Raw genomic sequence first — 22,109 nt, forward strand, 5'->3', positions numbered from 1 at the left:
CACCCCAAATTACCCTGTGCCAAAGCCGCTGAGCAGGTGCACACCTGGAAACCTGAATCCATACCCATTTCCCTTCAGTCACAAACTAATCCTAAGTGCAGTCCTCCTCCCCCCCCAGCTCTGTTTCTAATATTATACTGAATATATTAAAAGCGGTGCTATTCCCTTGGTGACTCGCTGACACTTTGTCTGCTTTATCTTTAGCGAAGCTGCAGCCTTTCAGCAGTACAACCAAATCACTTTGCTAATTGGATTCGACCAGGACTTTGAAAACGTAGAAAGAATTTCCTTGACATTTTCCACCGGATCTGTCATTGGCCCCAAATTCAAACTCAGGATTCTCCAAATGAGGTTCCGGTCACTTACAAACCCAGAAAGGTAAGGGAGAGGTTTATAAACCATTCCTGTTGCTGCAAACTGGACAGAAGTAAACGGATCTCCTAGATTCCTGGCTGCTTTCCTCCAGAAGAATTGTATTTATTTCATATTTAATAATTCCTGCACACGTATCTTGGGAATAAATTCTGCCTTTAGTGCATGCGCTCCAATCCCGTAGCTGAAATTGAACACGGAGGCTATCTTGGGTACTGAAAACATGTAATTAGTGGTCTGATCTGACGTGGGCTGACATTTAACCTTTGGTGGGGAAAATGACCTTTGAGCAGCTACAGAGAAGCTGCCCAAGCGTGAACTGAAAGTAAATGCAGCTCTCGGGGAAATATGGGTGTCCAGCCCCAAACAGACCTCAAACCAGGACAATATCCCAGTCAATTTCTATGCCCAGTCAAACAGGGAGATTTAATTTACTCCTGGAATTCCTGTAACTGGGAGCTGCTGTGCCCCAAAGCACCGACTACTACCCACTTCAGTCACCTTGTTGACCACTCTGTGGTCCTACCCTTAAACTTCCCTGGTTTTTAGGGCACCTCTGGAGAAGGGGATCTCCACCTTTGCTCAGGGAGTACAGAATCTCTAAGATTGATCCCGTGTGCCAGGACAGCATGTGGACATCAACCACACGGGCTTTAAATTTGATGAGTACACATCACAGAGTGAGAAGGGTGGAGCAAAAAAAAGGATATAGAGCTACAGAACATGTTTCTTTGCAGTTCGTGAAGGTCTGCTACCCTTTGTCTTATTATTATTGTCTTATTATTCTAAGATTGTAATAATCAAAGCCCTACAGCTCCCCCCTCACTGACACACCCCGCATCCTGTCCTACATCTCCAGTCACTTCCAGCCCCAGATCCACATTTCGTCTTTCTAAAAGTAGATGCAGATGCCCCAACACTTCATCAGAGGCTGCGCACGCTGCCCTAGGAGGGGCTGCCACAAGCTGCCAGAGCAGTTTCATGGCTCCTTTAACTCCATCAAGTAATCAGGCAGTGCCCCAGGGAGGCATGTCCCGCTCTCTCTCCTTCCTGGTGGCAGGGCTGATGCTCAGGTGGCCCCAGGTGAAAGCCCAAGCGGTTCCTCTGTTTTTTGGCTGGGTTAGCTCTAACCCAGGTGAATGGTCTCCGCTCCGAGTGGTGGCACAATCCCTAAAATCCCTCATGAACCGGCAATAACATGCAGGTGGGCAAGGGGAGATGGACAGACCACCCCTTTGGTCACCACAGCCAGCACAGGCTGGCTTAAAGGGAACCCTGGACTCTGCAGCCACTCCCTCCCTTTGCTTGCTGTTACCTTTTTCCATGAGGTGAAGCAAAAGATAAGGTAGAACAGAACGAAAACGCACTCAAGGTATCTCTGACCTCGGTACGGCTCAAAGTCCATCTCCTTTTAGGTGGACTTCAAGCCTGTTGTCTCAAGAACACGACTTAGGGGGAGGGACTCTTTCTAGGATGAGGGGGAAGGGTTTGACACTGAAAGAGGGGAGATTGAGATGAGATATTAGGAATAAATTCTTCACTCTGAGGGTGGTGAGAGCCTGGCCCAGGTTGCCCAGAGAAGCTGTGGCTGCCCCATCCCTGGAGGGGTTCAAGGCCGGGTTGGAGGGGGCTTGGAGCAACCTGGTCTGGTGGGAGGTGTCCCTGCCCAGGGCAGGGGGTTGGGACTGAACGGGCTTTAAGGTCCCTTCCAAACCCAAACCATTCTATGATTTATTTCACACGAGCCTGGGGGCTTCTTCAAGAAAAGCCAGTTTTCCCCTTTTGACTCGGGTTTGTTGTCTTTACACAGACCACCACTCTGCAGATATGACCTCATCCTGACGGAGAACACCCAGCAAACCTTCAAGCCCATCCCCTGTTGGAGCAGGAACTAAAACACGAAGCCATCCTTCCCCCCGAGGGCAGCCGACATTTCCACAAGGGACTCACCTGGAGGAAGGTTCCTCAGCGCCGCCCGCAGAGACCCACTCCTGGGAGGGCGGGAATTTATAGAGGGGGCTGTAAAGTAACAAAAAAACCCACAAACCAACCCAAACCGTTTATTGTTGTGTGGTTTTGGGGGCGGCGGGGCCCGCGGGGAGGCGGTTCCCTCCCGGCTGCTGCCCGCCCTCCCCTCAGCACCGCCCACAAGAGATTCACTCCTGGGAGGGCGGGAATTTATACAGGGCGCTGTAAATTAACAAAAAACCCCACAAACCAACCCAAATCGGCAATCGTTGTGCGGTTTTTGGGGCGCCGGGCCCGCCCTGAGGCAGAGGGGAGGCGGTTCCCTCCCGGCCGCCGCCGCTGCCCGCAGAGACCCACTCCTGGGAGGGCGGGAATTTATAGAGGGGGCTGTAAATTAACTAAAAACCCCACAAACCAACCCAAACCGTTTATTGTTGTGTGGTTTTTGGGGTGCCGGGCCCGCCCTGGGGCCGAGGGGAGGCGGTTCCCTCCCGGCCGCCCTCCTCTCAGCGCCGCCCTCCCGCCTTCCCTCCCCTTAGCGCCTGCGCCTCCCGGGCCCCATCGCGGGATGTGGCGGCGACTGGCTGGGCTCCTGCTCGCCTTCGCGGCCGCCACGGTCGCCCTCTGGCTGCTGTCGGCCCGGCTGAGCGCGGGGCAGGCGGGCAGGTGGGTGCGGGGGGGATGGAGGGGAGCGGTGTGTGCGTGAAGCCCCCGGTGCTTCCCTTTCTCCTCCCCTCAGGCCGCTGCGGTTCCCCTCGGACCTGGAGGAGCTGCGGGAGTTGGCCGAGGCCCTGCGGGACTACGAGAGGCAGCACCGGGGAGCGGCGCTGGCCCTTTTCTGCGCCGCTTACCTCTACAAGCAGAGCTTCGCCATCCCCGGCTCCAGCCTCCTGGTAGGGCCCGGGCTCCGGGGGGTGCGGGGTGGGGAGCCCGGGGACACCCCGGTGCCCCCGGGTGGGTGGAGGGTGAAGGCAGCGGGATGGAGGGGACAGGCCTTGTCCCCCTCCCGGGATGTCACCCCCGTGTCCCGGCAGAACGTCCTGGCCGGAGCGCTCTTCGGGCCCTGGACCGGGCTGGTGCTCTGCTCCGTCCTGACATCGGTGGGAGCCACCGTCTGCTACCTCCTATCTGCAGCCTTCGGGAAGCACTTGGTCGTCTACTACTTTCCTGACAAAGTGGCCCTGCTCCAGAGGAAGGTAAGAACTGGATGAGGTGCCTTTTGGGTTGACTTAGTCAAAAAACGAATAGGTGCGTGGTGAACTAAGGGCCTCCTCTGACACAATCTGTTTGCAACTGCCTTTTGGGTTGACTTAGCTCATCCCGCACCTATTCGTTTTTTGACCAAGGGCCTCCTCTGACACAATCTGTTTGCAAATCCCAAGGGAAACGAAAAGTAAGAGAACGGATCAATTGGGAAGTCCCTGAGCTGCCTCCACTCACCCTGGGCTGCCTTGTGCAGCTGGAGGTGGTTCTGCTGGTGGCCTCCCCATCTCTCATTCGGGTTAGATCCCATTTTCACTGCTTGCTCACCATCAGGCTCCGTAAAGTTGCCACTTTTGTTGCGGCGCGTTAGAAGAAAACTCAAATTCCCTTCAGCATGGTGGGCGTTTCGGGTGGTGGCTCTGTCTGAAGAGCAGAAATCATTGGGAACGTTTTCTCTCGGCAGGTAGAAGAGAACAGGAGCTGTTTGTTTTTCTTCCTCTTGTTCCTGAGGCTGTTCCCCATGACACCCAACTGGTTCCTGAATCTCTCGGCTCCCATTTTAAACATCCCGGTGTCCCAGTTCTTCTTCTCCGTTCTCATCGGTAAGGCCCGGGGAGCCTGTCTGGGGGGGCAGCATGATGTGTCCTCTGCCCATCCCTGAGCCGTGGGGCAGGGTCCTCTGCCCCATTTAACTGTTTGCCTTCCTGCTGCCCTGGTATCCAGGGGTTTCAGGGCATTTTGCACATACCTGGGTGTCAGCAGCGCAGCGGAGTTTGGAATCACACCTCGTTCTTTCCACCAGGAACTCAGACCCCTAATTTTACGTGGTGGGGAGGATGCTAACAGGCTTTTTTCTGCTCCGATTCTTTCAGGTCTTACACCCTACAATTTCATCTGCGTGCAGACGGGAGCCATTCTCTCCCAAATCACCTCTTTGGATGCCATTTTCTCCTGGGACACGCTGCTCAAACTGCTTGCCATGGCCATGGTCGCGTTGATACCGGGGACCCTCATCAAGAAATACAGCACGAGGCACTTGAAGCTGGAGGAGGACAAGCAGCTGCTCAATGGCAAAAAGAGTTTGTGATGGCTCAGGTCCCCCAGAGGTTGGGGGACGGCCCCGCCGAAGCTGCGGGATGCCTTCTGCATGCTCTGTGCCACCATGGACCAAGGACAATTTGCAGTTTTTAATCGTTCTTCTCGCCTAAGAGGAGGTGTAAGGTTTTTTATTTTTAATGAATGTATAACTGTGCGTGTGTCTGCGCGGGGAGCTCTCTACAGGGGCTCTGCCAACACCTGGAAGTGAACGTGCCCGTTTCCTTTGAATCAGCTTCTGTCTCCGGTGCGTGTTGCAATGGGGGGAAAAAAACCCCTAGAATATTAGTGTTCTGTGAGGAAGGCAAATCAGAACTGCTTAATCCTGCCCAGCTCTTGAACATGGGGGTTAAAGGCTGTGTTCCCCGTGGTCACAGGCTTCCTGTGGGCTCCCAAACTTCCCACCCAGCCCAGCTTCTGCCTGCTCCAAGAGTGAGACAGGCTCCATCTCTGCCCACCCTCATCACCTTGTCCCCAGCACAAGGGGCTGCCTTGAGCTGCAGGAGCAGCTGGTTTTTCCCCTCACACTGCTGTAGGAACAGCATTTCCCAGCTCTAGGCAGGCCCCCCTCCTTCCTGCCCTCTCCAAATCCATACTTATTTAGCCTTTTTGGCCTAAAATGACAAACTGTGCACTTGTGTTCTGGGGCAGGAGCATAAGTGGCAAGTTGAGAAAAAGTAATGAAGTTTTAGGGTTGTAGAAAACTCTTCCTCTGTCATTCAGGTGTTAAAGAAGTGCACCCTGCAGCGAAATTGTTCAGAATTTTGAGCTGCCTGGATATATTATTCCTGTGTCAGAACACAAGGTTGCTTTTGAGGTCTCCCCACAAGGACTAAAATGGGGGAGAAGGAGTGGCTGTGCCTGGCCAGCAGCGGTTTGTCCTTGAGAAGCACCTTCAAACCTACATATTTGCTGGAGAACAATAGCTCCAGAGGTGACTATACTCCTGGGTTTTTGGTATTTCCACCTCCTTGCTCTGTTCTCCGTGAGTTTCCCCTCAGCTTGGGGGATAAAGTAAACTTTCTGGGGTGGAAGGGGACAGATGGGAGACCCTGGAGCCCTCAGGAAGCTGACAGAGTGAATGCTTCCTCCGTGGTGGCACCTTCCCCAGCAGCAGGGTCGGACCCGAGCGGCACAGCAAGGGTCCCAGCACGAGAGGTCGGTGCTGGAGCAAAATATCACTCGTGGAGCATAAGTGGCGAGTTGAGAAAAAGTAATGAAGTTTTAGGGTTGTAGAAAACTCTTCCTCTGTCATTCAGGTGTTAAAGAAGTGCACCCTGCAGCGAAATTGTTCAGAATTTTGAGCTGCCTGGATATATTATTCCTGTGTCAGAACACAAGGTTGCTTTTGAGGTCTCCCCACAAGGACTAAAATGGGGGAGAAGGAGTGGCTGTGCCTGGCCAGCAGCGGTTTGTCCTTGAGAAGCACCTTCAAACCTATATATCTGCTGAAGAACAATAGCTCCAGGGGTGACTATGCTCCTGGGTTTTTGCTATTTCCACCTCCTTGCTCTGCTCTCCATGAGTTTCCCCTCCACTCGGAGGACAAAGTAAACTTTCTGGGGTGGAAGGGGGCAGATGGGAGACCCTGGAGCCCTCAGGAAGCTGACAGAGTGAATGCTTCCTCCGTGGTGGCACCTTCCCCAGCAGCAGGGTCGGACCCGAGCGGCACAGCAAGGGTCCCAGCACGAGAGGTCGGTGCTGGAGCAAAATATCACTCGTTTGACCAGAGGAAAAGCCAACGTTTGGAGACACCAGGGTGCTTGGTGGGTTTTGTGTGTCCCACCAAACCTCTGCCCTGCTCCTTGGAGCTCCCAGTTTTCAGAGACAGGTACCAGCAGCCGCTCGCTACCATCATGTTAGTTATTAGAAGGTGTTGTGACATTATCCCAAAGTACAGGAGAAACCACTCCCAGATCACCAGACCAGCCCGAGAAGGGGTTGAAGTACACTGGCTTTTTATTCCATGCATTGTTTGCTTTGATAGTCATTCTTGTTTCCATCACTGTACACTGTTCAATACAAAAAAAAAAAAAAAAAAAAAAAACTAATTAAATTGGAAATCATGTCTAGCAAGCTTGCTTATAGGTCTTGTTTCACCAAAAAAAGCTTGCTGTGTCAGGCAACATACCAGACAGCGTGTTTTAACGACTGTGGTCCGGAATGTCACATTGCCCATGTCACCTCCCAGGACACTGAGCACAGGGAGAGGACATTAATACATCACACTGCTTTCTATTGAACACTTAAAAAAAAAAAAAAAAAAAAAAAAATCATCATCAAGTTTGTATCAGGAATCTGCAAGAGCAGGGAGGAGGAGGAGGAGAGAGATGGACACTACTGGACAGGGCCAAGATGAAATGGGTACTCAACACGACGGCGGGGAAGGCAACATTCAGCTCTGGGAGAAGATCTAGGCTAGTGGTCAGGAGCTGGCAGCAGCCACGGGCCGTGGGGGCAGTGGGGGATGCTGGAAAGGGAACTTCCAGGGATTATTTCCATCCCGGGAGGGCGGGGAGGGAGGAGGAAGCCCCATCGAGCCTCCCAGCCCCGGCACAGCAGAGGGGCACGGAGAGGGACATGGGGGTCCCCTCTCCCTGCCATCCCAGGGGGGTTTCGCTGCGGAAAATCCCTGTGTGTCACCTCCTGCAGAACCCAGGGGCACCCGACCACCGCTGTGGGCAGGAGCAATGTGTGGGCAGGGGGAGGTCAGGGAGAACGTCTCCACGGGGACGGGGTGACACCAGTCAAGAGGGGAGCCCTAACTGTCCCAAAGGGGTGCTGTGGGGTCGGGAGGAGCGATGCTGGACTCTTGAAGTGTGAGGAAAGCAGAGCTAAGCGTGGCAGGGCCCAGCCTGAAGGATTCAGCTCTGCTCTCCCAGGCTGTCAAACGGGAGGGGGTCCCAAAATCCCACACGTCAAAGCTTCTACACTTCTCTGTGAGCCCAGAGGAGCTCCATGGGGTGGTGGAGGAGCTCTAAGCACTGACCACAGTTACCAAAAACCCCTCCAGGATCTTTTTGCTGGGGAGACTCCAAGGGCTGGTTGCTGTAGGGCTGCCCCAGGACACCAGCGTGGTCCCGGGGCCATGGAAAGGGTGGAGGTGGCACTGCCCACGGGCAGCAAACAGCCCTGGGAGCTCAGGAAGATGGCCAGATCTCTCCAGGGGTGCATCCTCTGCTGGGGGGGGACGCTGGATGGCAGTTCTCAACCTCTCTTTAGTTTAGTCTCCCTCTTTGTGTGCGTATCTTACGTGCACACAGTTCTCCACCACCAAACATCTCCACGGGGACAGGGTGACACTAGTCAAGAGGGGAGCCCTAACTGTCCCAAAGGGGTGCTGTGGGGTCGGGAGGAGCGATGCTGGACTCTTGAAGTGTGAGGAAAGCAGAGCTAAGCGTGGCAGGGCCCAGCCTGAAGGATTCAGCTCTGCTCTCCCAGGCTGTCAAACGGGAGGGGGTCCCAAAATCCCACACGTCAAAGCTTCTACACTTCTCTGTGAGCCCAGAGGAGCTCCATGGGGTGGTGGAGGAGCTCTAAGCACTGACCACAGTTACCAAAACCCCCCCGGGATCTTTTTGCTGGGGAGACTCCGAGGGCTGGTTGCTGTAGGGCTGCCCAGGACACCAGTGTTGTCCCGGGGCCATGGAAGGGGTGGAGGTGGCACTGCCCACGGGCAGCAAACAGCCCTAGGAGCTCAGGAAGATGGCCAGATCTCTCCAGGGGTGCATCCTCTGCTGGGGGGGGACGCTGGATGGCAGTTCTCAACCTCTCTTTAGTTTAGTCTCCCTCTTTGTGTGCGTATCTTACGTGCACACAGTTCTCCACCACCAAATTCCTGCGCTCTGGCCTCCTGAGTAACCATCTGCACCGCCTCTTCCACACCAAAACCCACACCAAAACCACACCAGCAAAGCCATCTCCAGCCCTGCCACCGGCCAAGAGACAGAGAACATCTGGGAGGACAAATGAGGGTTGGGAAGAGAGAGGCAACAAGAAACAAGCCAGGAAAGAGCTTCACTCCCCCCACCCAGGGCATTCTGCCTCCCCCCAGAGCTGAGCATCGCCGCTGCAGGCAGGGGGGAGCCCCTCACTCCCCCCCCCAGCAGCCTGTTTGGTCCTGCAGGGGTGGACCCACCACCTGGACCCACCGCTGGCCACCCCTGATCTCCTACCCCCTCCCCACTTCTCCTTTGGGATGCTCCTGCCATGGGATCTGGTGGGGGTTATTCCCTTTGCCATCCATTCTGGAGCCAACTCAGCTCCTGGGTCACCCCTTCCCACCAGCCCAGGGGCTGCCAACTCCACTGGGAAGGGGAGGGAACAGCATCCATCCCTCTGGGACCAGCCTGGACAGAGGCAGCCACTGCTGACAGCCCCCGAGACCAGCATCTCCCATGTGTCCCCCCCCTCCCAAAACCCCGGCCCCGGGGCGAGCGGGGAGAAGGTAACGTCACACACAAACAGATTACAAATTGTGCTAGCGGTGAAGCCAACCTTCTGATCTACAGAAAAACGATAATAAATAATAAAATAACATCATAACTTAAGGTTTCTGTGTAGTCCAGCTACAAAAATTTTAAAAATATGGGATAATTTAACTCATACAATACTGCTCTCTTTATAAGTAAGACATTTTCCTTCGTTTCGCCAGGAGGCTATAAATTACCACAGTTAAATCCAAACCGATATTTTAACATAAAATGTAAACAAAACAAAGCAACAGAAGTACCTGCCCATGGCCCGGTCCTGCCCTTCCCCCGGGGCTGCTGTGCCAGGGGGCAGAGGGGCACCCAGCGCGCCGGGACGGGCAGGGGGAAAGCTCTTCAACTAAAGGGAGGGGGGAAAAAAAAGAGGAAGGGGGGGATGAGGAGGGGGGGGAGAACGGGGAACGTGCTCTATCGTTTTGTTCTCTTTAAATAGTGATTTAGAAGAGTAGTGTTTGAAGGGAAGGCACTATGAGTTCTATCAAGAAAACACATTATTTTTTTTTTCTCATCTGCCAATGCCTCGGCCTGTCACACACGAGTAGCATCCTCGCTTGCACCTGCAGAGTTTCAGCTTGAAGGAGAAAGAGAGGTCCCCCCCGGGGTGTCCCCCAAAGACCCAGCTGTGCCACGGCCACCACCAAGATCCCCCCAGGGTGACCTGCTTTGCACAAAAGCCTGACACGAAGGGCAGGGAGCTGGTTACACTTTCCAGAGCGTAGAGTGAATCAGGAGACAGAGCAGGGCTGATGCTCTTACATCCAGGCCAGGAATTCCCAGTCTCCCCCCTCGTTCTCCTCGTTGTTGCTGCTCCAGGTCCAGCAGGGGCACCTCCAGCTCCCTCCCCAGCAGAGAGCTCTGGGCTCTGCAGAACGTGCTTTCCGAGGTTCTCGAGTCCTTTGCTTTTCCAACACTGATTTGATTGATTTCTTTGACCGACAGGAAACAGAGAGGAGGTAAGAGGAGGAAGTAAACTGGGAAATGGCACGCTGCCTCTCACCGAGGTTTCCCTGCTCAGCTGGAGATGGGCCATGTTAAGAAGTGCTCTTTTACCAATTCTCGAGAGGACGAGGTTAGAATACATTTGCAGGATCTCACCACAAAACGCTGATTTTTTTTTAAAAAAAAGGAAAAAAAAAAAAAGAAACTAAAAATCCTTAAAATAAACCCCACTGTTACATTCCTGGGGATGTATCAACTCAGAAGACCCTGGACGTTAGCACCTTGGTACCAATTTTCTCCAGGAACGTGTCCACCTTCTGATTAAAAAGGACCCAGCTGGTTTATACTGAATAGAATACGCTTTGTTCACAGGTTACCCTACAGGAAGGTCTTTTTATGCTTCCTCAGCTGATAAGACTGAGTGGTTTCGTTGTCTTGATCTGTTTCTCCAATCTTCAGGGCCACGAGGCCTGGTCCCCTGTGAAAGCAGCAAGAGAATCCCCCTGCCTTTGTACACAAAGCTGTCCAGGCAGGACTCCCAGGATGTTCCTCTGTAATGTGCTTGCTTTCTGAACTTGGTTTTTTTTTTGTTTTGTTTTGTGGTTTTGTTTTTTTTTTGCAACGAGTCTGTATGTCTATAAATACAATCCACTCTTTACAGTAAAAAGTGTTAAAATGTCAAAAAAATAAATATCCATGTTACAGTAACTAGATTATTCAATAAAATACATCCCTGCCATTCTTGATTGAAATGCTCAAAGAGAATTAATTTCATTTGGACGTTTTCCAGAGATTGGGGTTATTGCAAATCACTCCTGGGGTGGGGAGGAGAAGCATCTTCTCTTCCTGGAAAGTGTGATGAAGGGGAATGAAGTGGAATCTCAGGGAAATCAAAATGCCGGTCTCGGGAAGCTTTTTTTGGGGGGGGGAGGGGAGGGGGAGATCTGTATTACCAAGTAGCAGAGCTGCAGGGCTTATTGGTCCTGACCGTGGCATCAGAACACTCCCCTTCAGAAGAGTCACAGTCTGATTCTCCAAACTGCGCCGGGGTCTGCAAGGCAAAAGGAGAGGGGAAGACCTGAGCATCATTCCCGTGGATGATCCATAACAGGAAAGGAGGAGAGACCTGGGGGCGAACGGGGAGACACCACACAAGCACCCCACCAAAGGTCCCTTGTCTCCCCTCACCCAGGGGACAGCAGAAGAATGTCTGGTGGGAGCAGCACCGAACATGGAGCGATGGGAAGGTGGTGCAGGAGGCTCTGCCCTACCCCTCCCAAACCCCTGGGAGATGGTGGAAGGAAGAAACTCATTCTTGCTTCATCAGCAGGGCTGCCAGTGGAGGAGTTTGAGGCAGTTGATATCCCTTCCGTTTCATTATCTACTTTACGTGCTATTTTTTATCCCACTTAATGCAACTGCAAACCCAATGAGCTCCCAATATCCCAGTTGACCTGTTTCATCAGCAGGGCTGCCAGTGGAGCAGTTTGAGGCAGTTGATATCCCTTCCGTTTCATTATCTACTTTATGTGCTATTTTTTATCCCACTTAATGCAACTGCAAACCCAATGAGCTCCCAATATCCCAGTTGACCTGCAAATTACGTTCAGCTTCGCGCTCATCCCAGTTATCTTGACCTGCAAATTACGTTCAGCTTCGCGCTACTTTCCCCCCATCTGCCCACAGACCAGGTATCTACCACAGCGTTTCCTCAGCAGTCAGCCAACTTTTTGGCCCTTGGACTCCCTTCCTGTAACATTTTCGTTTTGTTTTACCTCAAAAGAAGAGGGGATTGCTGAGGAAGATTGCTGAAGAGGAGGGGATTACAACTCACCTCACCGCTGTGTTCGTCGGCGCAAAGTTTGCCCAGAGACATCTGAGTCTTGACCCTCCTCACGGCGCACTCCTTGTCGGAAAGGCCATCAGACTGGGTGGAGATCTCGATGGGGATCTCTGGGGTCTGGGACAACATGTCCTCCAGCTTCTCGGCCAGCTCGTCTTCTAGCTTGGTGGCCAGCTCATCTGGGCTGTTCGAATGGTCGCTTGTGTTCCCTTCTTCTCCATCTGAGACGGAGAAGTTCTCGGAGCTGAAGGTGGAGTAGGACTGGCAGCTACTGATGCAGCGGTGAGGTCTGCAAAGCAGGAGAGCAGGTCAGGTTGGAGCATGACACCTCTGCTCCTGGAGGAAAAGCAACTCCCTGGGTGCTGCCCTCGACTCCTGGTGCCCACTCAACCCTGGGTGAGCCCATCCCCAGGAGAAAACCAGATGGGGGAAGGCTAGAAAAATCACAGCTTCTCCGTGGGCAGGTTTCTGCTGGTGCTCTCGCTGCACAGAGTACGAAGGAGCTGGTGAGCAGCAGCTTCCAGCACAAGGAACTCTGTTTCTGACAGCCAGCAAGGCAGCTTGCTTTGGGGTATCTACCACCCCTTTTGGGACCTGTACTTTTAACTGGTATCTCCAGCCCACCACAAAAAGGGCTCGCCCACTGTTAGAGGCAGCCCAGGCCCCATTCAGCCCCACTTCTTTGTTGGAGACATGGGTGGTGGGATGGAGCGCACCCTCAGCAAGTTTGCCTATGACAGCAAGCTGTGTGTTGACACACTGGAGGGATGGGATGCCATCCAGGTGGACCTGAATAGGCTGGAGACTTGGGACTGTGTAAACCTCATGAAGTTCAACCAAGCCAAGTGCAGGGTCCTGCACCCGGGACATGGCAATCCCAAGCACAAATCCAAGTTGGGTGGGGAATGGCTGGAGAGCAGCCCTGAGGAGAAGGACTTGGGAGTGCTCATGGACAAGAAGGTCCACAGGAGCTGGCAGCGTGTGCTGGCAGCCCAGAGAGCCAACCACGTCCTGGGCTGCATCAAGAGAAGTGTGGCCAGCAGGGTGAGGGAGGGGATTCTGTCCCCTCTGCTCTGCTCTGGTGAGACCCCCTGGAGCTCTGTGTCCAGCTCTGGAGTCCTCAGCACAGGAAGGACATGGACCTGTTGAACGGGTCCAGCAAAGGGCCATGAAGATGATCAGAGGGCTGGAGCACCTCTGCTGTGAAGACAGACAGAGAGCTGGGGTTGTTCAGCCCCCTTCAGTGCCTGAAGGAGCTACAAGAGAGCTGGGGAGGGACTCTTTGTCAGGGAGTGCAGTGACAGGACAAGGGGGAATGGTTTTAAATTGGAAGAGGGGAGATTGAGATGAGATACCAGAAAGAAATTCTTTGCTGTGAGGGTGGTGAGAGCCTGGCCCAGGTTGCCCAGAGAAGCTGTGGCTGCCCCATCCCTGGAGGGGTTCAAGGCCAGGTTGGAGGGGGCTTGGAGCAACCTGGTCTGGTGGGAGGTGTCCCTGCCCAGGGACTAGATGATCTTTAAGGTCCCTTCCAACTCTAACCATTCTATGGTTCTCCCCAGCAGACACTGCTCAGGCCCAGCACACACAATACGGGTTATTTCTGCGCTTTGGGCTACAGTCCTGATCCTTCCAAACATGCCTTTGAGCAGAACAGCTCCTAGCCCTGGAAAAGGCTTTACGTCAGCTCCCCAAGAGCCTCTTCACACCTTAAGAACACATCTCCAGCTGAGTCATAACTGATCTGCAAGGCTGGCAGCAAGAGCTCTGCAAAGCGTTGGGCCGCCTTTCGCATCCCGGAGCCATGGAAATCTACCACCTTTGGAATGATTTAGTTCAAGAGCTGCAGCTGGTCTTATTTGGCCTTGTCTGCTACACATTCTTAGTAGCTGATCTGCCCTGGAGCATGTTTTTCTTTATCCTGAAGAAAGGCTGTACTGTAGGGTTCAAGCTAATTCAGCTGGGGGTATCTGCACCATCCAGCAGTGGTGCCAACAGCCAGGCTAGAACGTAGGTATGAGCGCTCAAAAAATAAGTTCACAGTCCCTTGAATGTGGAAATTGCCTCATGCCAGGATTCAGCAGTAATGGCACAAAATACCAGTTGACTGAACGTGCCAGGAGACCCACCCCAGGTCCTCACAGTGAATTCAGGAAAGGCAATGCAAGTCAGTAAATCACAGAAGCAGCAACAACCACACAAGAACCGTAGGAGGCAGAAAACTCATCTGTAGCCCAACATTCTGCCTCCGACCCCAGGCAGGAAGAATCTGGGAGAAGGATGAGAACAGGGTGTGCAGACAGAGCCTGCTTTCTCCTGGGGTATCTTTCTGGTTTGCACCATTCAGCAGATCAGAATTCTGAGCTGAAGATCCAGCCTGGGTGACTTAACAGCCCCCAATGGATCTATACACCCTAAATCATAGAATCATAGACTCTCATTCAGGTTGGAAGAGACCCTTGGGATCATCGAGTCCAACCATCTACCCTACTCTACAAAGTCCTCCCCTACACCATGTCCCTCAGCACTGCATCTAAACGGCCCTTAAACACAGCCAGGGATGGTGACTCCACCCCCTCCCTGGGCAGCCTGTTCCAATGCCCGACCACTCTTTCTGTGAAAAATTCCTTCCTAATGTTCAGTCTAAACCTCCCCTGTTGGAGCTTAACACTTAGGACTTGTTTATGTTTTGCTTTCCAGAGCACCCCTTGACAATGAGCTCCACCACCTGAAAACGTTTCGGATGGAAAAAGCACTTCCTTTTGTTCATTTCAAACCCTGTCTGCTTCACGGGGCGTCCCTAACATGAATGTGAGTAATCATTCTTTTGGCGTTTTCTCCACATAACTCACAATTTCATGCACCTCTGGGATGGCTTCTCCTCCTGCTAGACAAAGATTTCTCAGGGATTTAATCCCTTCTTCTACGGAAGCCATCTCTAACCGTTCCTGTCACACCTCTCCAACTCCACCACGGTCTTTGAGCTGGGGCAACGAAGGTGGAATTTAGGATTCAAGCTGCAGGTGTGCAGTGGATGTATATAAGGGCAGAGAAGCTTTTCTTTTCTTCTCTGCTCCTCTCCTAACAATCCTTAACCCATTTGCCCAGGGATCACTTCTGCACATCAAGCAGCTGCTTTCAGAAAGCTGCGGCCCCAATCCCATGATCTCTTTCCAGAGGACTTTATATTACACAGGCTTAGGCAGGAACACCCCCTCAGTCTTATTTTACAGGTGACACCATGAAATTTGATGTGCTGTATTATCACCTGGCTCTTCAATCCTACTTGAGTTCCACCATGGGGATGCTGGAGTCAGCCCCGCTGCAGCAACAGTTAATAAATAACATCTGAAAGGGTCCACCGAGGGTCCCAACAGTCTGATTCTGGTAAAATAGATGCAGCAACATATTTTTTTTCCATATTATTTTATCAAGTGTGGTCAAGTTGTGCTACAAACAACCCGCAGCAGAAAAAGCTGTGCTGGAAAAAAGACCTCAAAACAGGTTGAAAACTGTGAGTGAACAACTGGATGGGACGCACTGAATGGGATCTGGGTCCTTTGCCAGGACCTTCCACAGTTTCTCTGCTGGCGTGCAGCTGCCAAGACACCTCTCCTCCTGAGTTGTGTCCCACCAAAGAGAGATTAGAGTGAATTCACCTTTTACCTTTGTCTACGAGGAAACTCCACTTCACTGTCTACTTCGCCCTCTTCCTCTTCCGAGGAGTCGTCACCGCTCTGGCAAAACACAAGGACAACAACGGCATCACGTTTGCGAAAGAACAAACACCCAACGACGTGGTTGCCCCTTGGCCCTCCGGGACAAAGTCAAGAAAATAACCTGCTTATCAGTGAAAACTGACTCAAATATCTTCCTACCAGGAGATTTTTTTGCAGGCAGCCTTACTGCTGCCGTTTCTGAATAGGAAGTGATTGACTTTGAAACACCCTGCAGTACTTCAGCAGGCACCGAGTACATAACGTTCCAGATTTTTACAGAAGCAAATCAAGTAATTAGTACCACACTGAAATCCACATAAATTATTGAGTTGATCTGGCACTCTTGGCTCTACGACTTCAACCCTTTTCCATACGAGCCCATCATCAAGCAGGATGGGGAATGACACGGCCTTTGCTGGTCAACCAACCAACTTCACCAACTAGAAAACTAGTTGCTTCACCAACTAGAAAACCCGAGTTTTGTTCCATTATCTACTTCAGTGAGCAAAGAACCTTTTATTCTCCTTTTCCTACCCAAATCTACCCCCTCGTGTCCTGTTGACAGCCTCCTCCCATCCTATCTAAACTGACAGCACCTGGTTCACACTCTGTCTGGAAGAGGCTGCCCAAGGAGGTGGTGGAGTCTCCTCTGGAGACATTCAAAGCCCACCTGGACACGTTCCTGTGCAACCTGCTCTGGGTGGCCCTGCTCTGGCAGAGGGTTGGACTAGATGATCTCCAGAGGTCCCTTCCAGCTCTGACCATCCTGTGATTCTCAGTGAAACTGATACCTGACATTCAACATCACCACAAGAACGCGTTTACCCCTTCCTTTGTTTTGAGAAGGGTCTGGAAACATTGAGATTGTTTCAACAACAGGAATTCAGCAGAACAGGTCTCAGCTCAAACAAAAGCTGGCTAAACTGCAAATAACAGAGAACTAGACCCTACCAAAACCTCATTTGCCAACCCTCGTTATTAGCAGCGCACTCTGACGTGCCTACGGGGCTTCTCAATGAAATCGACTTCAAAAGTACTTCCAGATCACAAAGCAAAGTTCAGACAGCCATGATTTCTTTAACATCAAGTTGTACACGTAGCTCTACTGCTATGTGAGTGGGAAACATGGCTTTGCTCAGAATCACAGAATCTTCTAGGTTGGAAGGGGCCTTAAAGATCATCTTGTCCAACTGTCAACCTAATTTGACAAAAATAGACACCTGCACAGCAACACCATCACTAAACCATACCTCCCAGCACTACATCAACCTGTCTTTTGAACACCTCCAGGGATGGGGCCTCAACCACCTCCCTGGGCCTTTCTGTGATTCTCAGTGAAATTGATACCTGATATTCAACATCACCACAAGAACGCGTTTACCACTTCCTTTGTTTTGAGAAAGGTCTGGAAACATTGAGACTGTTCCAACAGCAGGAATTCAGCAGAACAGGTCTCAGCTCAAACAAAAGCTGGCTAAGCTGCAAATAACAGAGAACTAGACCCTCATTAATTATTGAGTTGATCTGGCACTCTTGGCTCTATGACTTCAACCCTTTTCCATACAAGCCCATCATCAAGCAGGATGGGGGACGACACGGCCTTTGCTGGTGGGTTTCACCAACTAGAAAACACTAGTTTTGCTCCATTATCTACTTCAGTGAGCATGGAACCTTTTATTCTCCTTTTCCTACCCAAATCTACCCCCTCGTGTCCTGTTGACAGCCTCCTCCCATCCTATCTAAACTGACAGCACCTGGTTCACACTCTGTCTGGAAGAGGCTGCCCAAGGAGGTGGTGGAGTCTCCTCTGGAGACATTCAAAGCCCACCTGGACACGTTCCTGTGCAACCTGCTCTGGGTGGCCCTGCTCTGGCAGAGGGTTGGACTAGATGATCTCCAGAGGTCCCTTCCAGCTCTGACCATCCTGTGATTCTCAGTGAAACTGATACCTGACATTCAACATCACCACAAGAACGCGTTTACCCCTTCCTTTGTTTTGAGAAGGGTCTGGAAACATTGAGATTGTTTCAACAACAGGAATTCAGCAGAACAGGTCTCAGCTCAAACAAAAGCTGGCTAAACTGCAAATAACAGAGAACTAGACCCTACCAAAACCTCATTTGCCAACCCTCGTTATTAGCAGCGCACTCTGACGTGCCTACGGGGCTTCTCAATGAAATCGACTTCAAAAGTACTTCCAGATCACAAAGCAAAGTTCAGACAGCCATGATTTCTTTAACATCAAGTTGTACACGTAGCTCTACTGCTATGTGAGTGGGAAACATGGCTTTGCTCAGAATCACAGAATCTTCTAGGTTGGAAGGGGCCTTAAAGATCATCTTGTCCAACTGTCAACCTAATTTGACAAAAATAGACACCTGCACAGCAACACCATCACTAAACCATACCTCCCAGCACTACATCAACCTGTCTTTTGAACACCTCCAGGGATGGGGCCTCAACCACCTCCCTGGGCAGCCCATTCCAATGGCTGAGAACCCTTTCAGTGAAAAAAATTTTCCTAATATCCAGCCTGAACCTCCCCTGGCGCAACTTGAGGCCATTTCACAGAATCTTCTAGGTTGGAAGGGACCTCAAAGATCATCTTGTCCAACCGTCAACCTGACTGACAAAAATAGACACCCACACAACAAACAAAAAGCACCACCATCACTAAACCAGACCTCCCAGCACTTCATCAACCCGTCTTTTGAACACCTCCAGGGATGGGGCCTCAACCACCTCCCTGGGCAGCCCATTCCAATGGCTGAGAACCCTTTCAGTGAAAAAAATTTTCCTAATATCCAGCCTGAACCTCCCCTGGCGTAACTTGAGGCCATTTCCTCTCGTCCTGTGGCCCTTACCCACACACCAGCTACACACCTCCTTTTGCTGGAGAGGGCAAAGAGGAGCGAGCTTTGGGGGTTGTTTTTTTTGCTTCATCCTTACCTTTTGAAGGGGTCTGGCTTTGCAAGGCAGCACGGAGGAAGCCATGTGCTGGGGAGTGCCGAGGGCGGACGCCGCCTTGGAGTTGCTGAAGGCCTCTTCCTCCATCTTCTCCATGAACTGGGCGTTTTCGTAGAGGGAAGCGGACGCCGGCGACTGCGAACGGCTCGCCCCCGTTTCGCCCGCTGCCATCTGCACCTGAGCACTGTCCTCCTCCCTGCACTGAGCGCAGGAGCCGTAGGGATCCGTCTGGCAGCACTCCCAGTGCTCGCCTTGGCTCTCTTGGCTCTCCAGGTTCCTCCTGCAATCGGCTTCCATGGCGGTGGAGATGAGGTCGGGGCTGGAGCCGGACATCCTCCTCTGCGCGTGGTTGCTGAGAGGGCTGCGCAGCGCCGCCGCCGGCCCAAAGTACCGTAAGTTGTTGGCGCAGTTGGCGATGTCTTGCCCGTGGGCGTGAAGGCGGGAGTGGTGGCCGTGGTGGGGGTGGCTGTGGCCAGGCTGCTGCGGGAGGCCGGGGTGATGAGGATGACTAGGAGGAGGAGGAGGAGGAGGAGGAAGGGGGGTTGCATCATCTTGCGCTGGCTGGTTTTTCAAGATCCCTGCAAAATCGTTGTAGCTGCCTTTGCTGTTCCCTCGGCGGTGGCGGGGCTTACTGCGGTAGCGGCTTTTGCCGCTCAGCGTGGACATCTTGGGACTTCCTGAGACTGGTGAGCCGTTGGATGCTGCTTCTGTGCTGGGGATGCCCTCTGACTTCAGGAGATCTGGCCTGAGAGACACAAGTTGCGCGTTAAATCACCAAGTAAGAAGCGACAGCGGCTCCGAGCCAGGATGAAGAGGCAGCTGTAGCCATAAGCACACTCTGCTTTCCAAAATCTACAGACTTCCCTCCCCTTCAGCTGTTTGACTTCTGCATTTGGTTCCCTTTGATTGTCTCCACTCAATGTCCTTTCCGCTCAGCCCATCACGCTCTACGCTCCTCTCTCGCCGCTTTTTCCAATATCTGCCACACACTCTTCTTTTTCCGCTCCTGTTTTGATGTTCTGCTCCCAAAATAGCTCCCTCCTAAGACCTTGGTGTAGGACATGTCTCTCACTATATGCATAGACAATGCTCAGTACAACAGGGGCTTCCTCTCATAGTGCTCACGGATATCCAGCGCGTGCCTAAAAACCAGAAAAATCATTATTATTCCACAATCCAGTGTCCACGGACCAAGAGAGGAGAATAAGGGAAGGTGCTTTAGGAAAAAGCCTTCTAAAAGTTAACTTAGCCAGCTGCGTTGCACGTGACCCCAGAGAGAGCTAACAGTGCATGGTGATTAAGAGCTTGATACAGCAGTGAATCATGATATGATTTAGAAAGTGTTTAACTGTCTTGAAAGAGGGGCAACTTTTCTCACTAGAGAAGCTGGGAATGCCTCACACGCAGCCACAAGCCCTGCTCATCCTGTTTGCACAGAAAAGGGGCTAAAATCAGCTCCTAAAGAAGCAGAGGAAGAAGTCATCTGTCTGTATTTCATAAAAAGCAACATGCCCCTATAGCTACGGTATATTTACAGAAGACATCATGAACCACAGCTGAAAGATGTGACCACCAGAAGCTCCCTGGGGCTAGGGAACACTGACCAACAGCTACACCAAACTGGCTGAACAAGGTTCCCTTTGGTTTCTCAGGTTCCACACAGAATTGCTACTCGCTGGTTTATGTTTCTCTGGCATAACTATATTTCTATCACAGAAGATAACACTTTCCTTTCCCAAAGTGCTTTCATTTTTAAGTTGGTCTAACATTGAAAATGAATTTCAGCAGACTGACAGTGTGTTCACTTCTCTGGAAATAACTAACCCAAAGAGCATCAGGGCAGAGGAAGCTCACAGCAAACTGCAAGATGTGTTTTCCACTGAGACAGATGTACCTGCTTCAGTGCTGTTGTCACAAACACCAAAACTCAGGCAGAAATATTCCCTGATAAACACTTTTCCCCTCTTTCCTGGAAAAAAACACCTCCACAGTTTCTGTATAGCTCTCCCTCAGCCAAGCAGTGCTCAAAGCCTAGGCCATGGGAAGTTTAGTTCCTGGACTCACAAGGAATTTAGGGTGCCCGAATTTATGCCACCAGGAATATCAAGTCCTGTTTTGGGGTCCTCGGTACAAGAGGAGCACGAAGACAGCCAGGGGCTGGAGCACACACCATGTGAAGAGAAGCTGAGGGAGCTCAGCCCATTCAGCTGGAGAAAAGAAGGCTGGGTGGGAAAAGTGAGCAATAAACATAAAAGATTTGTCAACAGACCTCAGCTCTTCTCTTCGACGACGAATCAACTCCTCATCTAGCCGGTGGATGCACGTTCCTTCACTTTTAATTTTCTCAAAATGTTTCTTCACTTCTTCTCTCCATTCAGCCTAAGGAAGCAATTTATTTTCAGGTATTTACAAAGGATTGGGATCCGCGGTTGCACCAAAGAAAAACTCTTGGGCAACGTTCTCGGTGTCTGCAGAAAATTACAGGTTTGGGTTGAATGCATGTTTCTGTTAGCTGAATTATTTTGGGTAACAATATTGCAGCATGGTTACTTTCAGCATTTTCAAATGGTATTTCCAATTAGAGCACAAAACATCGCTGCATTTTCTAAAAAATATTTTTATAAATTCCTAAAGCTCTTTTCATCTTAAAGATGAAACCTTTTTCTTCCCTTTTGGCATTCAAAGTAAACAGAAAGGCTTATGGATTTGGAAATGTATATTCATGACAAGGATGACTGTCACTAGGGTGATACTATCTGCCCCTTGAAGCCCTGGTTCTCACAGCTTTAATAAACACCCCCACCTCCTCACGTACGCCCCAACGCTCTGTAGAACCTCCACGCTGGAGGCAAGGCTTCATCCTCATCCCCTCCTTGGCAGCAGACAACAGCTCAGTGGGTATGACTCAGAGGAATCTCTAAAAAGATACTTTGAGATCATCCCTGAAAGTCTCAAGAGCCCCTTCACTGCCCTCTAACACCTTATATACACTTATCCTTGGAGCCAGCTCCAGCACTCGTGGGCCACAGCCATTCTCTGGTTACCTGTGATTTGAAGTAGGTTTCCTGAGGAGTAGCCAGCACGTCAGCGGACGCGATATCCAGGTGCATCAGTGTCTGCCGGAAGGAGGGACGATTCCGGGGCTTGCTCTGCCTGGAGAAAAACAGACAAAATACCCAAGTGTGAGATGAGGTTGATAATTGTTGGCTTCTCCCAACCTTCTGGAAGGGTTTCTCACTAGAACACATTCTCTGAGTCGTGTAGACAACAGATCAGAGCAAAGGAGGTTTTCTCTTTTGCTGAATATGAATTTCTTGTGCTATAATAGTTTTGTATTCAATTTTGGCTGGACTCGATGATCTCAAAGGTACCTTCCAACCATGAAGATTCTGTGATTCTGTTATTCAAGTACAAAAAACATTTGCATCTTTGAGAAAAGACACCGTTACTCACAGAATCTTAGTGGTTGGAAGGGACCTCTGAGATCATCGAGTCCAACCACAAAAAAAAAAAAAA

The 22,109-nt window shown here is 51.4% G+C and overlaps 2 protein-coding genes across 3 annotated transcripts in view; one reads left to right on the forward strand and one right to left on the reverse strand.

Moving 5' to 3' along the window:
- Nucleotides 1–2,763: 2,763 nt before the first annotated feature.
- TMEM41A (transmembrane protein 41A) lies at nt 2,764–4,873 on the forward strand. Of its 2 annotated transcripts, XM_014939700.1 has the most exons (5): nt 2,768–3,006; nt 3,080–3,233; nt 3,375–3,536; nt 4,007–4,145; nt 4,416–4,873. In XM_014939700.1, exons 1-5 carry the CDS (start codon nt 2,909–2,911, stop codon nt 4,628–4,630), a joined length of 768 nt encoding a protein of 255 aa, XP_014795186.1. In that variant the 5' UTR covers nt 2,768–2,908; the 3' UTR covers nt 4,631–4,873. The 2 variants fall into 2 exon arrangements, with proteins under 2 accessions (XP_014795187.1, XP_014795186.1); XM_014939701.1 differs by lacking the exon at nt 4,007–4,145 and having other exon boundaries at nt 2,764–3,006.
- A 5,755-nt stretch (nt 4,874–10,628) lies between these two features.
- Nucleotides 10,629–22,109, reverse strand: part of MAP3K13 (mitogen-activated protein kinase kinase kinase 13) — a 140,718-nt gene continuing 129,237 nt past the window's right edge. Inside the window, exons 11-17 of the mRNA XM_014939697.1 lie at nt 21,638–21,746; nt 20,863–20,972; nt 19,691–19,735; nt 18,576–19,338; nt 15,574–15,644; nt 11,902–12,199; nt 10,629–11,118 (exon numbers count right to left, since the gene is read on the reverse strand). Coding sequence (XP_014795183.1) covers nt 11,017–11,118; nt 11,902–12,199; nt 15,574–15,644; nt 18,576–19,338; nt 19,691–19,735; nt 20,863–20,972; nt 21,638–21,746 — 1,498 coding nt within the window. The 3' untranslated portion in view covers nt 10,629–11,016. The remainder of the gene's footprint in view (nt 11,119–11,901; nt 12,200–15,573; nt 15,645–18,575; nt 19,339–19,690; nt 19,736–20,862; nt 20,973–21,637; nt 21,747–22,109) is intronic.

This window comes from Calidris pugnax, unplaced genomic scaffold (genome assembly GCF_001431845.1).
Source record: "Calidris pugnax isolate Ruff unplaced genomic scaffold, ASM143184v1 scaffold37, whole genome shotgun sequence".
NCBI classification, from domain to species: domain Eukaryota; kingdom Metazoa; phylum Chordata; class Aves; order Charadriiformes; family Scolopacidae; genus Calidris; species Calidris pugnax.

Excerpts from the sequence above, each read along its gene's own strand:
- TMEM41A (XM_014939700.1), top strand. The coding sequence starts at position 2,909 with ATGTGGCGGCGACTGGCTGGGCTCCTGCTCGCCTTCGCGGCCGCCACG. Across the intron at positions 3,007-3,079 it reads AGCGCGGGGCAGGCGGGCAG|GCCGCTGCGGTTCCCCTCGG; the intron begins GTGGGTGCGGGG and ends TCCTCCCCTCAG. Across the intron at positions 3,234-3,374 it reads TCCCCGGCTCCAGCCTCCTG|AACGTCCTGGCCGGAGCGCT; the intron begins GTAGGGCCCGGG and ends GTGTCCCGGCAG.